At 44.6% G+C, this 15943-nt stretch overlaps 1 protein-coding gene across 4 annotated transcripts in view; it reads left to right on the forward strand.

Annotated features, from left to right (window-relative positions):
- The window catches only part of caskin1 (CASK interacting protein 1), a 732522-nt gene that overhangs the window by 615213 nt on the left and 101366 nt on the right, over positions 1 to 15943 (forward strand). For all 4 annotated transcript variants that reach the window (XM_072269050.1, XM_072269053.1, XM_072269054.1 and 1 more), the window contains exon 10: positions 7289 to 7406. In XM_072269050.1, the coding sequence (XP_072125151.1) occupies positions 7289 to 7406 (118 nt within the window). The remainder of the gene's footprint in view (positions 1 to 7288; positions 7407 to 15943) is intronic.

A 15943-nucleotide genomic window follows, 5' to 3' on the forward strand; every position in this document is an offset into this window, starting at 1 on the left:
AACGGTTTATTATTGTCACATGCACCAAGATACGGTGAAAAGCTTGTCTTACATTACCGTTTTAGTAGGCCAACTCGTTGAGCTAGATCAAGGTAAAACAATAGCAACGCAGAATAAAGTGTAAAAGCTACCAGCAAAGTTCTGATCAGATCATCGATAACGTGCGATATCACTATGAGCTCAACGGCCCATCTTATTGTGCAAGATATCCATTCAAGAGTCTGATAACAGTGGGATTCCGTGGGAAGAGTCTGCATCTGGAAAGTCATTCCCTGAATTATTTCTTGATTTCAAAGGTCTTTGACTTCAGTAGAATTAATTTCAGACACTGAGTAAATAAAACACAGATAATCGAGACTCTGGTGGGGCTAGGTTAATAGATGTTTAGAGCACTGGACGTTACTCCTATTAATAACACAACAGATTTTGAATTCACTTTTTTGTTGATATGTTACACAGTGCTACAATAGAATTCACAATGAACCTAGCAAGTTTAATGCGAGCAACACACACAAAATGCTAGAGGAACACACAGCAGGTCAGACGGGGGTATCTATGAGGAGGAAAAAATAGTCGATGTTTTGGTCTGAGACCCTTCATGAGTCCTGATGAAAGGTCTTGGCCCAAAACGTCGACTGTTTATACCTCTCCGTAGATGCTACCTGACCTGCTGAGTTACTCCAGCATTTTGTGTGTCTCTCTGGGTTTCCAACATCTGCAGAATCTCTTGTGTTGAAGTTTAATGAGAGCCCAGTAAGTCGCAAGAGAATGTGGGAACCAGGGACCCAGTGAGTGAGAGGGACCATAGGAACCAGGGACTGGGAAAGGTGTGCAGCAAATATTAGCAGATGAGGCAGCCTACTGCTGAACTATCAGCATTTCAGAATGGTCATATGATAGATTATCGCAGCTTCAATATGATAGCGTAACAGATTTAGTGTGACCAGTTGGGAATAAATTTCTAGATGATGGTATCCTCTTGTACTTTCCCTTCCATGTGGCCATCCCCTCTCTTGAATTGCTCAGGAGTTGAATAAACTCAATATGACATAAAAAGGTCGTGCAGGTGGCTAGGGAAGGGTGAGGAATGCAGGTGACTAAAAATTAGAACGCGAAGAGCAGTTACTTCAGTAATCAGAGTTGTTCAGGTTCTGAGATTGGTAGGAGAGTACAGTTTCTAACAGGACAGCTACGTATTTATAAACACGGGAAAGTCTGCGGAATGCTGCAGTTCCAAAGCATCGATATTTCAGGCCGAGATCAATCTCATCCCCTCCTCCTTCCCTTTCTCCTATGGTCCACTCTCCTTTCCTGTCACATTCCTCCTCCTTCAGCCTTTGACCTTTCCCTCCCACCTGACTTCACCTATCATCTCCTAGCGAGCCTCTTTCCCCTCCCCTCCTGCCTTTTTACTCTGGCGTCTTCCCCCTTCATTCTCAGACCTGAAGAAGGGTCTCAGCCCGAGACGTCAACGATCTATTCACTTTCATAGATGCTGCCTGACCTGCTGCGCTCCTAAAGCATTTTGTGTGTGCGGTCTTGGCTTTCCAGCACCTGCAGATTTCCACGTTTTTGTGTGAGCTACTTATTATAAGCTTTGGAAGTGGTTTATGTTCTGATTGACATGTTAGTTCATGCTTTTTTATTGGTTACAAATTAAGCTGTGGCAATTTCAGTCAATCCCCCAGGAATACAGCAGGTGGTGCTGCAGACACAGACTTCTCCAGGAATAACATGAAAGTACCGGAGGAACTCAGCAGGTCAGGCTGAATCTATGGAGGAAAATAAACAATCAACCGTTCTGGTCCCAGGTAACTGTTTCTACCCCTCCATAGATGCTGCCTGACTTACTGAGGTCCTCCAGCATTTTCTATGTGTTGCTCAATTTGTCATCATTTGCAGAGTCTCTCCTGTGACCAAGAATTGCATTCAGTGGCCACTTTACGAGGTACAGCTGTACACCTGCTTATTAATGCAAATATCTAAACAACCAATCACGTGGCAACGACTCAATGCATAACAGCATGCAGGCACGGTCAAGAGGTTCAGAGCAAACATCAGAATGGGGGAGAAATGTGATCGAAGTGACATTGACCATAACCTTTGACACCCCGACTAACCAACAACCTGTCAACCACTGCTTCATGTATAGTCAGTGACTTAGCCTCCACAGCTGTCTGTGGCTATGTATTCCACAGATTCAACACCCTCTGGCTCAGGCAAGTCTGCTCTAAATGGACATCCCGTGCCCTCAGGTCCTAGACTTACCCGCTATAAGAAACATCCTCTCCACATCCATTATATCCAGGCCTTTCAATATTAAATAGGTTTCCATGAGAACCTCCTCATTGCTCTAAACTCCAGTGAGTACAGACCCAAAGTCATCAAATATACATTAACCCTTCAATTTCCAGAATAACTCACATGAAATTCCCTGGACCCTCTCTCATGCCAGCACATCTTTTCTTAGATAAGAGGCCCAAAACTGCTCACAGTACTCCAAGTGTGATCTGACCAATGCCTTATAAAGTCTCAACATCACATCATTGCTCATGTTTGTTTATTTATTTATAGAACTACAGTACAGAATAGGCCCTTCCAGCCCATCATGCCATACTGCCCAGCAATCCCCAAATTAGTCCTAGACTAGTTACTGGACAATGTACAATAACTAATTAACTTACCAACCGGTACGTACTTGGACTCTGAGAGGAAACCAGGGCACCCAGAGAAAACCCACATGCTCATAGGGAGAACATACAAACTCCTTACAGGGAGGATTAAACCCGGGTCCCCGACACTGTGAAGTGATGTGCTAACCACTGTGCTACAATGCTGCCCATTATATTCTAGTTCTTTCAAAATGAATGCTAACGTTACATTTGCCTTCCATACCAACTGGGGAGAGGCGTGTAGTGACATTTACAACTTTCCAGTCCTCTGGAACCACTGCAGAATCTAGTGATTCTTGAAAGATCATTACTAATGCCTCTAAAATCACTTCAGCTACCTCTTTCAAACTCTGAGTTGCAGTCCATCTGATCCAGGTGATTTACCTACCTTCAGACCTTTCAATCTCCCAAGTTAATTCTCCATAGTAATAGCAATTGTACTCACTTCTGCCCCCGACATTCTTGAGCTTCTGCCATACTGCTAGTGTTTTCCACAGTGAAGACCGATGCAAAATACTTATTTAGTTCGTCCACTATTTCCTTGTCCCATTACTAGCTCTCCAGCTTCACTTTCCAGTGGTCCGATATCTACTCTTGCCTCTCTCTTACACTTTCTATATCTGAAAAAACAGTTGGTATCCTCTTTGGTATTATTGGCTAACATAACTTCATATTTTATCTTTTCCCTCCTTATGGCTTTTTTAGTTGTCTCCTGGTGTTTTTTTAAAAGCATCTAAATCTTCTAACTTCCCATTAATTTTTACTCTATTATATGCCTCTCTTCTGCTTTAATGTTCTTTATGACTTCTCTTGTCAGCTATGGTTGCCTTTAGAATACATCTTCATCCTGAGATGTATATACCTAGTGCCTCTGAATTTCTCCCAGAAACTCCAGCCACTGCTATTCTGCCATCGTCACTGCTCGTGTCCCCTTCCAATCATCTTTGGCCAGTTCCTCTCTCATGCCTCTGTAATTCCCTTTGTTCCACTCTAATACTGATATATCTGACTTCATCTTCTTCCTCTGAAATCGCAGAGTGAATTTTATCATATTATGATGAGTCTGCCTAGAGTTCCTTTACCTTAAGCTCCCTAAACCAAATCTGGTTCATTACACAACACCGAATCAAGAATTGACTTTTCCCAAGTGAGTTCAGCCATAATCTGTTCTAAAAAGCCATCTCATAGACATTCTACAGGTTTCCTCTCTTGGGATCCAGCACCAACCTAATCTCCCCAGTCTACCTGCATATTGAAATCCCCCATGACTATCGCCACATTGCTCTTTATACAGTTGTAGCCCACATTCTGGCTACTGTTTGGAGGCCTGTATACAACTCCCATCAAGGTCTTTTTACACTTTGCAGTTTCTAATCTCTACCCACGGAGATTCTACACTTTCTGCCAGTCCTATGTCACCTCTTTCTAAGGATTTGATTTCTTTTTTTTTACCAACAGAGCCACTTCACACACTCTGTCTACTTGCCTGTCCTTTTGATACATGGTGTATCCTTAGATGTTAAGCTCCCAACAATGATCTTCTTTCAGCCACGTCTCAGTGATGCCCACAATGTCATACCAGCCAATCTCCAACTGCACTACAAGATCATCTACCTTATTCATTCGTTCAAATATAACACCTTCACTCCTGTATTCTTCACCCTTTTCAATTTTGCCCCCATGTTACACTGCATCTCATCCCACTGATTGCAATCTTTTCCATCATCTACCCGTCCTTCCTCACAGTCTCACTGCACATTGATTTGTATACCAGCTGCTGTATCCTCAGCCCTGTCACTCCAGTTCCCATCACCTTGACAACATAACGTAGTTTAAACATTCCCCCCAATAGCTCTAGCAAACTTGCCCACAACGATATTGGTCCCCCTCGGGTTTAGGTGTAACCTGCCCTTTTTGTACGGGCCATACCTTCCCCAGAAGGGATCCCAATGATCCAGAAATCTGAAACCCTGCCCCCTGCACCACTTCCTCAGCCACCCACTCATCTGCACTACCATCCTGTTCCTGCCCTGACTGGTACTGGGAATAATTCTGAGTTAACTACCCTGGAGGTCTTGTTCTTCAGCCTCTTCCCTAACTCCCTATACTCACAGCCCCATCTTCCCCTTTCTACCTACGTCACTGGTGCCAATGTGCACCAGCCTCCCCCTTGACAACCTTCTGCAGCCGCTCTGACACATCCTGGACCCGAGCACCTGGGAGGCAACACACCATCCTGGCATCTCTTTCATGGCCACATAATTTCCTGGCGCTGAGGGGAGTACACTCAAGAGATGCCTGTACTGACTGCTTATTTGTTTACTTCTCCTGTGATCACCCACCTACCGTCTGAACCCTGCACTCTGGGTGTGACCATCTCAGTAAAAGACTCACCTATGAAGTTTTCAACCTCCCAGAGAGTCTACCTGAGTGCATCTAGCTCCAGTTCCAGTTACTAGAGCTTGTCAGCTAGCAGCAGAAGGTGGGTGCACTTTCTGCAGACGTAGTCATCAGGGAGACTGTCAGGTACCCTGAAATCTCACATCTCACAGGAGGAGCATTCCACTGCCTGAACTACCGTCCTGCCTACACTTGTTATGCCTCCAACTTCTCAAACTTAAACTCTAGCCTTTGCTTGTTCTCACCCAAGCCCATTGAGCCTGACCACTCTAACACTGTCCACTCACACGATGTCTGCTCTGCTCAAACCCCGCTTCATTCTATTGGCCTTTGCTATTTCATCCTAGTTACTATTAACCCAAGAAATATCCTGCTCCGCAGACAAGACCCAACAGGCCTTGCTCACTTTTTAAAACTGGCGTCTAACGTCTGCACGGAATTGCCTCCAACTCACTCCAGGGTTGCGCAATGAAAAACTAGGGGGCATAGGTTTAGGACAGGGGGCCCCAAACTCTTTTACGCCATGGACCCCTACCATTAACCAAGGAATCCATAGACCCCAGTTTGGTCTAGAGTGAGAGTGAGTGCGAGCCTCCATTAATCAGAGTGGACTATGGATATTGCATTCTAGCTGTCTTGATACATGAGCTAGGGCAGTACGATATGGAGAGCAAGCTGTTGCCCACCTCCTCCCCACACATCTGATGAATCCAAAGGAACGGCAGAGATAATAGAGCTTGGCACCAGCAGCATCAGTCAACATTGAACTCAACGTAGGATTTCCTTAGGGACCCCAGCTCCAGACTTTCCCTCGGGGTTTACTCCCAAAGCCTTCCCCATGTGTGGGTATAGCTGTAAGGCAGCGGAGGTTTGAGATCAGAGTGTTCCTTCACCGAATCGAGCTGCCAACCATGGCTGACGAGCCCCATCCACCCAAAGCGACTGGGTTTAAGGCACCATTAACCCACCTTTGCCCCTTCTCCTGTCAATAGAAATGGTTCCACTGGACTTAGTAGCTAAGCTACATGTGAAGGCCAGGAGCTGGACTTGGTTATCAGAGGCTATTTGAGATGCACGCCATTGGGAGTGTTTAATAGGTAGTGGGAGCTTTTCCCCATTACCAACCCGGCTACAACAACCTTAAGGAACCCCTGGTTTAGGGTAAGAAGGAAGTAATATGATGGGAACTTGAGGAGCAAATTTTCCCCCCAGAGGGTGATCCGTACATGGAATGAATTGCCAGAGAAAGTGGTTGAGGCAGACACATTTAACAAGGTTTAAGAGACACTTGGATGGGCACATGGTTAGGAAAGGTTTAGAGGGATATGGACCAAATGCAAATAAATGGCCTCTCTAGGCATCTTGGTCAATGTGTGGGCCGAAGGTCCGTGTGACTCCATCATTCCGTTTCGATACGGGGTAGCTGACTCCTTGTACTGAGACTGTGGCCTGTAGTTTTGGACACCCCAGTCAGGGTAAACATCATCAGTACCGAGCCCCACTGAGCAAGTTCCTCTCTTACTGCTGCACCATTGTACCGTGGGGCGGCACAGTAGCGTAAAGCACAACGCCTTACCACACGGGTGACCCAGGTTCAATTCCCGCCACTGCCTCGTAAGGAGTTTGTACGTTCTCCACCTGTCAATATGGGTTTCCCCCACAGTCCAAAGACATTCTGATTGGGAGGTTAATTGGTTGTTGTAAGTCATCCCGTGATTCGGCTAGAGTTAAATCAGGGGATTGCTGGGTGGTGCAGCTCAAAGGGACCTGAAGGGCCTATTCTGCACTGTTTCTTAATAAATAAATCATCTGAACCAGTGGTAACCAGCTCTTCATATTCGCCCCTTGGCTTCCATTTTCTCACAAGCATTATCTTTAGTTGAACTTGCTTTTATCCTTTGCGACTTTCATTGTGTAATGTTTGGGAAGCAAATCTTCCTGCAACATAGAATAACAAAATCAATAGCAAGAATGCTGTGTTGTTTCAGCTGGTAAATTATCCTGCACCTTTATCTGTCTCTGTGCTCCTGAGGGGATCTCAGATTTACAGGCTTCATGTTCAGCAGTGAGTGAAGGCCTCAGGCTCATTGTTTATTTACAACCGTGATTGTTCTGTCAAACACAGCCTGGCTTTAATCACTAATGAGGCCAGAAGTTGGCAAGGTTTCATTGGAGGATGTTCAAATTTGTATTTTATTATATTTTCCCTGAATCAGGTTCTAGAACAGCATCCTGATGGGAGATGGAAAGGCTGTATCCATGACAACAGAACTGGCAATGACAGAGTGGGTTACTTCCCATCATCCATTGCGGAGGTGATAAACAAGAGATCAGGTAACACTGGTCTTGCCTCTTTTTTATTGTTCTACAGACATCACAAGATGCCAAATAAAAGTGTCTGGGGAGTGAGTTTTTTATAATCAACCATTTTAAATATTGAACATTTCTGTTAAAAATTAAGACAATCTGGTGCATGATAATATTTATTCTTCCATCACTTCCAGAATTTAAGCCGATCACCTCTTACCTCCAACTGAAGGATTTGATAAATATTTCAAGAAAGAGAAAATAATGTTTTATACTTTTTAAATTATTATTTTAAACAGTTTAAACCAGGGGTTTCCACCCTTTTTTAATGCCATAAATCAGTACCATTAAGCAAGGGGTCTGAGGACTCCAGGTTGGAAACTGTTGTTGCATTAACAGAGTCACTGGAAAGATAGATATAAAGCAGTCTCCTTATTCGACAAAATGAGACACAGCAGGCATCATGTTGAGACCCCTCTCGGAGCAAGAGGTGTGCCTGTCCCAACGCTCTGAGACATTTTATGTGCTAAAAATTAAAGCACAACTCCATGTTTACAATGCATCCACAATTCTCCCTTTGAACTACACACAACCTTCACACCTCCCACTTTGCACCCACACCTACATGCATTTTAATCACGGTTAACAAGATTTAAAAGACATTTGGATGGGTACATGGTTAGGAAAGGTTTAGAGGGATATGGACCAAATGCAAGTAAATGGCCGCTCTAGGCATCTTGGTCAACGTGTGGGCCGAAGGTCCGTGTGACTCCATCATTCTGTTTCGATACGGGGTAGCTGACTCCTTGTACTGAGACTGTGGCCTGTAGTTTTGGACACCCCAGTCAGGGTAAACATCATCAGTACTGAACCCCACTGAGCAAGTTACTCTCTTACTGCTGCACCATCGTACGGTGGGGCGGCTCAGTAGCGTAAAGCACAACGCCTTACAGCACAGGTGACCCAGGTTCAATTCCCGCCACTGCCTCGTAAGGAGTTTGTATGTTCTCCACCTGTCAACATGGGTATCCTCCCACAGTCCCAAGACATTCCGGTTGGGAGGTTAGTTGGTTGTTGTAGATCATCCCGTGATTAGGCTAGAGTTAAATCAGGGGATTGCTGGGTGGTGCAGCTCAAAAGCGCCAGAAGGGCCTATTCTGCACTGTTTCTTAATAAATAAATCATCTGAACCAGTGGTAGCCAGCTCTTCAAATTCGGCCTTTGGCTTCCATTTTCTCACAAGCATTATCTTTAGCTGAACTTGCTTTTATCCTTTGCGACTTTCATTGTGCAACGTAGTGTAGTAGTTAGCACAATGCTTTACAACACAGGTGACCCATGTTCAATTCCCGCCGCTTTTAGGAACCCATCGTTCTGAGCTGCATTTTAAATTTAATCTACAGTCTATGCTTGTATTTGAAGGTTGTTGGCTAAAGTTATTAGCCGAAGTTATTTGCCAGATGTGCTAACCCCAAAGATGCCCTAACAGGAACCCCTGGTTTAAACTGAGTTCCGTTTTAAATTTGCAAAGTTAATTGAAGTATGTTAAACTGTGTATAAATGTGTGTCTTTTTATATTAAATACTTACAAATGCAACATTGTAGAGCAAGAAGTGTCTAATGGAAGTTCAGCTTTATTCCACAGTACGTTCCATTGAAGGGTGGTCTGGTTATCGAGGTTAAAGTGTCAGTGTAAACAGTGGTGAATGTTGGTGTCACCATGACAGTACTGATCAAGGTTGGATTGTCAGTGTAAATAGTGATCAAGGTTAGCGCGACCATATAGATAGTGATCGAGTTTGATGTCAGAGTGAAAAAGTGTTCGGGATTGGGAGTGTTCATGAAAGTAGCAATTGAGGTTGGAATGTCAGTGTAAGCAACAATCAAGTTTGGGAAGTTGATATAATACAGTTAACAATTAAATACGATCAAGGATGAAGTGTCTGCGTTTGCAAGACTGAATCAGAATGAGATTTATTATCATAGATGACATGAAATTTGTTTTGTGGCAGCAGTAGAATGCAAAGACATAAAACTAATATGATTTTTTAAATAGTGCAAAAACATGGAATAATGAGATACTCTTCTTGGGTTCATGGGCTGTTCAGGAATCTGATAGTGGAGGGGAAGAAGCTGTTCCTCAGTCATTGAGTGTGGGTCTTCAGGCTCCTGTACCTCCTCCCCGATGGTAGGAACAAGAAGAGGGCATGTCCCAGATGGTGCAGGTCCTTCGTGATGGATGCCTCCTTCATGAGGAATCGTTCTTTGACGATGCCCTCGATGGTGTGTAGCTGAATGAGTCTATATCCTCTGCAGCCTTTTGCGACCCTGTGCACATATAGAAGCTTTACATAGAATGGAAATCATTGATGGGACAGTCTATATAAAGACTGATAGGACAGTCTATATAAAAACTGGTTTGGCAGTCTGTATAAACATTGATTGGATGGTCTGTATAAGGATGGATTACAATTCACAGCCTGAAGCAGGTTCTGGTCAAAGCTGAGCTTTATGTGACTAATAGGAGGTGACTGATTTTGTTTCAATTGTGCATTGCCAGGTGAGCTCATCTTTGGAAGAGAACAAGTGTTAGAAGCATATTGCACAGCAGCAGAATGTACCTGCCAGTTCTTCTTAAAGGTAGCACCAGAGTGTGAGGTGCCTCTCTGTGCGGGGAGGATGTTTATTAAGTGGGTACTCCTGACAAATACTACTACAAGCAAGGCAGCTGAAGGTAGGGCAGTGGGGCAAAGCATCCTCCTGTGTCTTTGCAAAGAGGACGTCACTGAAGGGTTCACCAGAATCACAGCTATGGATGCACTGCAAATCATGGTAGCTTGGAAGGATTGGATCGAGACTTAGAATGGAAGCTTGTCACTTAGAATTCTGGGCTGCAAATTGCAAAGGAGAAACAATTTGCTTTTACATAGATCTTGTTCTAATACAGGAAATACAGCAGCTTATTTGTGCATAGCAAGATCATCCAAACAGCAATATGCTAATGACCGGATCGCCAGCTTCAAATGTTGTCTTGTCACTTTGGACCCCCAAATGTGAATAAATATTTTTTTTTAAATGAGAAATATTGGCCAAGGCATCAGGGCAAATTCCTATGTTCCCTTCAAACTGTGCCACTGTTTTTTTTTGCATTTACCTGAGAGAGTGGAGAAGTCCTCGGTCTAACATCTCCCTCCACTGGGCACTTGGAATGTCAAGCTCTGTTTTGAACCAGGGGTCGGGCTTGAGCCCATTCTCAGTAAGAATCTGTGGCTACACAGTCATAAGATTAGTATTATTTGTCACACGTACATTACTGTGCAAAAGTCTTGGGCACATGTAAAAAATTTCTGTAAAGCAACGATGCTTTCAAACTAATGAAATGAAAGGTTTCTTAGACCATAAGATACAGGCACAGAATTAGGCCATTGAGTGTGCTCCATCATTTCATCACGGCTGATCAAAACAATTGCTATAAAGAGCAGTAAACATTATAAAATTAAATCAAATCAATATTTGGTGCAGGCAACCTTTGCCTTTAAAACTACATCTGTTCTCTGTAGTACACTGCATGCAGTTTTAGAAAAAAAATCAGCTGGTAGATTGTTCCAAGAGAACTCGTTACAGTTCTTTTGCAGACTTTGGCTGTCTCTGTTGCTTGCTTCTGTCTCTCCAGGTAATCCCACACAGCCTTGATGATGTTGAGATCAGTGCTCTGTGGAAGCCATGCTCTCTGAAAACATATAAAAAATCTAGGACTTTTGCACAGTACTGTACATCGAGACATTGATACGGAGAAATGCACCATTTGCAGTCCGAAGACGTGCTGGGGGCAGCCTGCAAGGGTTGCCATGCTTCTAGTGCCAGTGTAACATGCCCACAGTTACTAACCCTAGCCCATATACTTTGGAAAGTGGGAGGAAGTTGGAGCACCTAGAAGAAACCCATATGATCACAGGGAGAATGTGCAGACTCCTTGCAGACAGTGGCGGGAACTGAGCCCGAATGGCTGGTGGGCTGTAAAGCTTCGCAGTAGCATAAGTATAGTACCATGCTGCCCCAGTAACTCAGGACTGAAAGGTGGCCAAACTACGAGAGGCACAGATAGGGCAGATGGTCAGGTTTGTCTTTCCAAGGCGGACATGTCAGATACTATAGGGCATTGGTCTCATGTGAGAGAGGCAAGGCTTAAACGAGATTTCCACAGGTTGTGGCAGGCACCTGGATTGTGTTGTCCGGGGAAGTTGTAGAAGCAGGTACAATATTGGAAATTTGCAGAGGATAAAAGCAGATTCTACTAAATCCAAGGGAAGATATTAGCTGTGAGAAAATGGAAGCCAAGATTAGTTGCAAAAAAAATTATTACCATCTAGAAGACATGGGAGCAATGGAAACGATGTGAAATTATTGAGGCTGTAAGTCTCTCAGTCAGAAGCTGAAGAGTTGATCCTCAAGCTTAACTGTATGTTCAGATTCTTTGGAACAAGGTAGACCGGAGAGGAGGCTGTCAGATAATCAGTGTGAGATCTTAGGGTAGAAACTCAACCTTGTTGCCTGCACCACACATGTGATTCAACAAGATATGTCCATTGGAATCAAGAAAACCTAATTTCAGTGTGCAAAAAATACGTATTACAAAGGTCCAAGTTTACCATCCCTCAAGCAATTTAATCACAACACTGACAATGTTTACTAAAATGGACAGACATCTCAGGAAGCCATACAGCACAAAGCATAATAAGAACTTAAAGATATCCTGCACCTTCACAAACAAGAGCATAAGATATTGGAGCAGAATGGGGCCATTTGGCCCATCGAGTCTGCTCTGCCATTTCATCATGGCTGATCCAAATTTCCTCTCAGCCCCGGTCTCCTGCCTTCTCCCTATATCCCCTTCATGCCCTGACCAATCAAGAATCTGCAGGGTCACTGATTTATTATTCATAGCTGAGCATGTAATTTGCAAGTTTGTCATTGCCAACGTATTGCAGGACACAGTGAAGGGACGTCTCCAGGCTGCCTTTGCTGAAAGTCTCCCAGGCCGAATCCAGAGGACATTGAAGCACACTGGACCACACTGAAGCCCACCATCCTTGATACAAGACCAGGACAAAAATTGGTTTGATGAAAATAACAATGAAATAGAAGAGCTGAAAGAAAAGCTTTCCGTGCCTGGCAGAAAGACATCAACTGCAAGGCAAAAAGAGAATCTCACTCCAAAGTTAAGGCTGTAGTCCAGCGTAGAGTAAGGGAAATAAGGTATCAGTGGTGGGCTGAGAGGGTGCTAGAAATATAGCAGCTTGCTGACTCTAGTGATACCAAGGGTTTCTTTACTTCCCTCCTCTCTACAACAGGAAAGATACTCATCCAAATTTTGTGTGACCAGCTTTCACCTCCGGCAGAAGATCTCCTGCCTGAGTCTCAGTGTGGCTTTCATCCAGCCAGAGGAACATCCAGCATGATTTTTACAACACATCATTTGCAGGGGAAAGCCTGGGAACAAAATCTCCCACTTTATATGTCCTTCGTACACATACCTTACAAAAGCATTTGACTCTATAAGTCATCCTGCCGTTTGGCAGGTATCGTCCAAAATCAGGTGCCCAGAGAAACACCTCAAGATCCTGCAGCACTTACACAATGATATGAGTGCAACAGTCATCAGCAACAGCGGTTCTGAAACAGCACCTTTTAAGCTTGTGACTGGGGTCAAAGAGGGGTGCATCATTGCCCCAACTCTGTTCACTGTTCTCATTGCAACCATTCTTCACCTGCCACAAGGAATCCAGATTCTCTGTAGGACAGATGGGGGGTCGGGGGCTGCTTTTTAACCTTAACAGGTTCAAGGCTAAGACAAGGTGTCAACTACTTCCATCATGGAGCTCCAATATGCAGATAACAACATCATCATAGCTCTCTCTGAGGATTTACAGTGCATAATGGTTGCTTTTACCAGAGCATACAAGCTCCTGGGACTTGACCTAAACATCAAGAAAACCCAAGTCCCACACCAACCTGCTCCAGATCAAGCTCCTAAACCTCCAACCATCCAAGTTCAGAACATCCCACTGGAGAACACTGATCATTTCTAGTATCTTGGCAGCCTTCTTTCTTCAGGAGCCAACATTGATCTTCAAATAAATCACAGAATATGCTGTGCAAATAGAGCTTTTGCCAGGCTGAGAAAGAGGGTTTTCAAAAAACCGGATATCAAGACCAGCACTAAGTTTCTGGTCTATAAAGCTATAGTCCTCCCCCCCTCGGAGCCAAGGACAACATACAGTAGGCACATAAAATCCCTGGAACCATCAAAGATGCCTCCAGAAGATTCTGAGAGCTAGCTGGAAGGACAGGCGTACTAACTCCAGCATCCTGGAGGAAGGTAACATTAATTCCATAGCCACAATCGTGACCAATTGCAATAGGTCATCCACATCAGCTGTATGCCTGACTCCCCGCCTCCCTAAACAACTCAAGGAGTTGTCAAAAGCACACTCCTGGAGAGCAGAAAAAGTGGTTCAAGGACAATATCAAGACCTACCTGAGGAAGTGCCACCTCAACCTGAATGGATGGGAGAAATTAGCACAGGACAGGAAAAGCAGGAAAAGGACTGCCTACAAGGGGACCACACAGCTCGAAGAATACCTCCACTGAGCCTCTGAGACTAAGTGGCTTCAACATAAGGAGAGACTGGGAAAGACCCAGCCAGCTACATCTCCAACCACCTCAATGACCCACACCTGCCAACACTGCAATAGGACTTGTGGATCACAGATCAGCCTCTTCAGTCATCTCAAGACCCACAAGTGACTAGGTCAACCCCCCAGGAGAAAAATCATACCCGACTACGAGTGATCACTGATGATGATAATGATTTCACAACCTTCAGTGAGAGCCTTTGTTTAATATTCGGATTAACACTAATGTTCTAAATAGACAGACTACTTATTCAAAGGGGTGGTGGGGCAGAGATACGGCTCTACCAAGGTGCCCCGTCCCTCCACTAGCCTGCAGGTCACCCTTGGGCAAGGTGTAGCATCTGCTTAGCTCACCACTCAGGGTCACGTGAAGCCATGGGAGGAGGTGGTGGACGGTCGTACGAGCAGCTGGTGCATATCACAAGTCCTGGTTAAGCGACCACCGACACCAGGCAGGCAATCTCTGAAGAGTACTGATACTGGCTGGGGTCGCCCGTCTTGTAAAGACACTGCCCAGAAGAAGGCAATGGCAAACCACTTCTGGTCACCCACGTCGTACACATTGCACATAGCGACGAAAGTTATTCAAACTACTTTCCTCCAGAGCTGACTGGTCTTCCTTTTGAAGTTAAATAAGATCTAGAAGTTTTTGCCATTTTGTTATGAGCTCCCTTTGCTCTGGACTTGAAGATCAGTTCCACGCTCTCCCTTCCTTTTCCATTCCTACTTGATGGATTGATTTGCTAGAGAGCTGTTGTCGAGTGGGGGGGGGGGAGCAGTCTGTATGGAAACCAGAGAGACTCTGTCTGCTCTCCTCGCAAGGGAGAAGATTGCTTATTTATTTATTTATTGAGACACAGCGCTGGAAAAGGCCCTGCCAGCCTTTCGAGCCGCACCACTCACCAAACGCAAATGTAACCTTAGCCTAATCATGGCACAATTTATAATGTCCAATTAACTTACCAACTGGTATGTCTTTGGACTGTGGGAGGAAACCCACTTGATCAAAGGGAGAAAGTGCAAACACCTCACAGGCAATGGATGGAATTGAACCCAGGTCGCTTATACTGTAAAACATCGTGCTAACCACTATGCAGAGGTTTGAAAGAATGGATCAGTGTGATTTTAAATGGTTATCTGGGGAAGCGGAGTAGTGTAGTGCAGCCGCAGAGACGCAGGTTCAGACACGGTCTGTGTGGAGTTTGAAAGTTCCCCCGTTGACCATAAAGACTGGAAACTCTACAGATGCTGTAAATCCAGAATAGTACATACAAAATGCTGGAGGAACTCAGCAGGGTCAGGCAGAACCTACAGAGAGGAATGAACAGTCAACGTTTCGGGCCGAGACCCTTCCTCTCCATAGACGCTGCCTGACCTGCTGAGTTCCTGCAGCATTTTGTGTGTTTTACTTCCTGTGACCACATGGGTTTCCTCTGGGTGCTGTGGGTTTCCTCTGGGTGCTGTGGCTTCCTCTCAGATCCCTAGGATGCAAAGATTGGTAGATAGACTAGGGGCTAGTGTAAATTTACCCTAGTGTGTGATTGAATCTGTTTGTGCACAGGGAGTGAGATGCAGGAGGCTGGGGGGGGGGGGTGCAGGGTTACTTGTGAGACATGGAGACGAATTTTAAAAAGGGTTTGTTGTACAGTTAGGATAATTGAGTGGTTGACAGTCGGCAAGGACGGAATAAGGCACAAACTCGTTCCTGTGTTTTATCTCTCAGTGACTTTATAACTCTTAGTCAGTTAGGGCTTTTGGAGGAATAAAGTTAGGACTTTATGCACACCTCAAAGTAACAGGCAGAGGAAGTAGAGCTGAGAGATTATGGAGCACAATGCCTGAAAAAAACCCCATATAATAACTTTCAA

The sequence above is a fragment of the Mobula birostris genome, chromosome 9 (assembly GCF_030028105.1).
Source record: "Mobula birostris isolate sMobBir1 chromosome 9, sMobBir1.hap1, whole genome shotgun sequence".
NCBI classification, from domain to species: Eukaryota; Metazoa; Chordata; class Chondrichthyes; order Myliobatiformes; family Myliobatidae; genus Mobula; species Mobula birostris.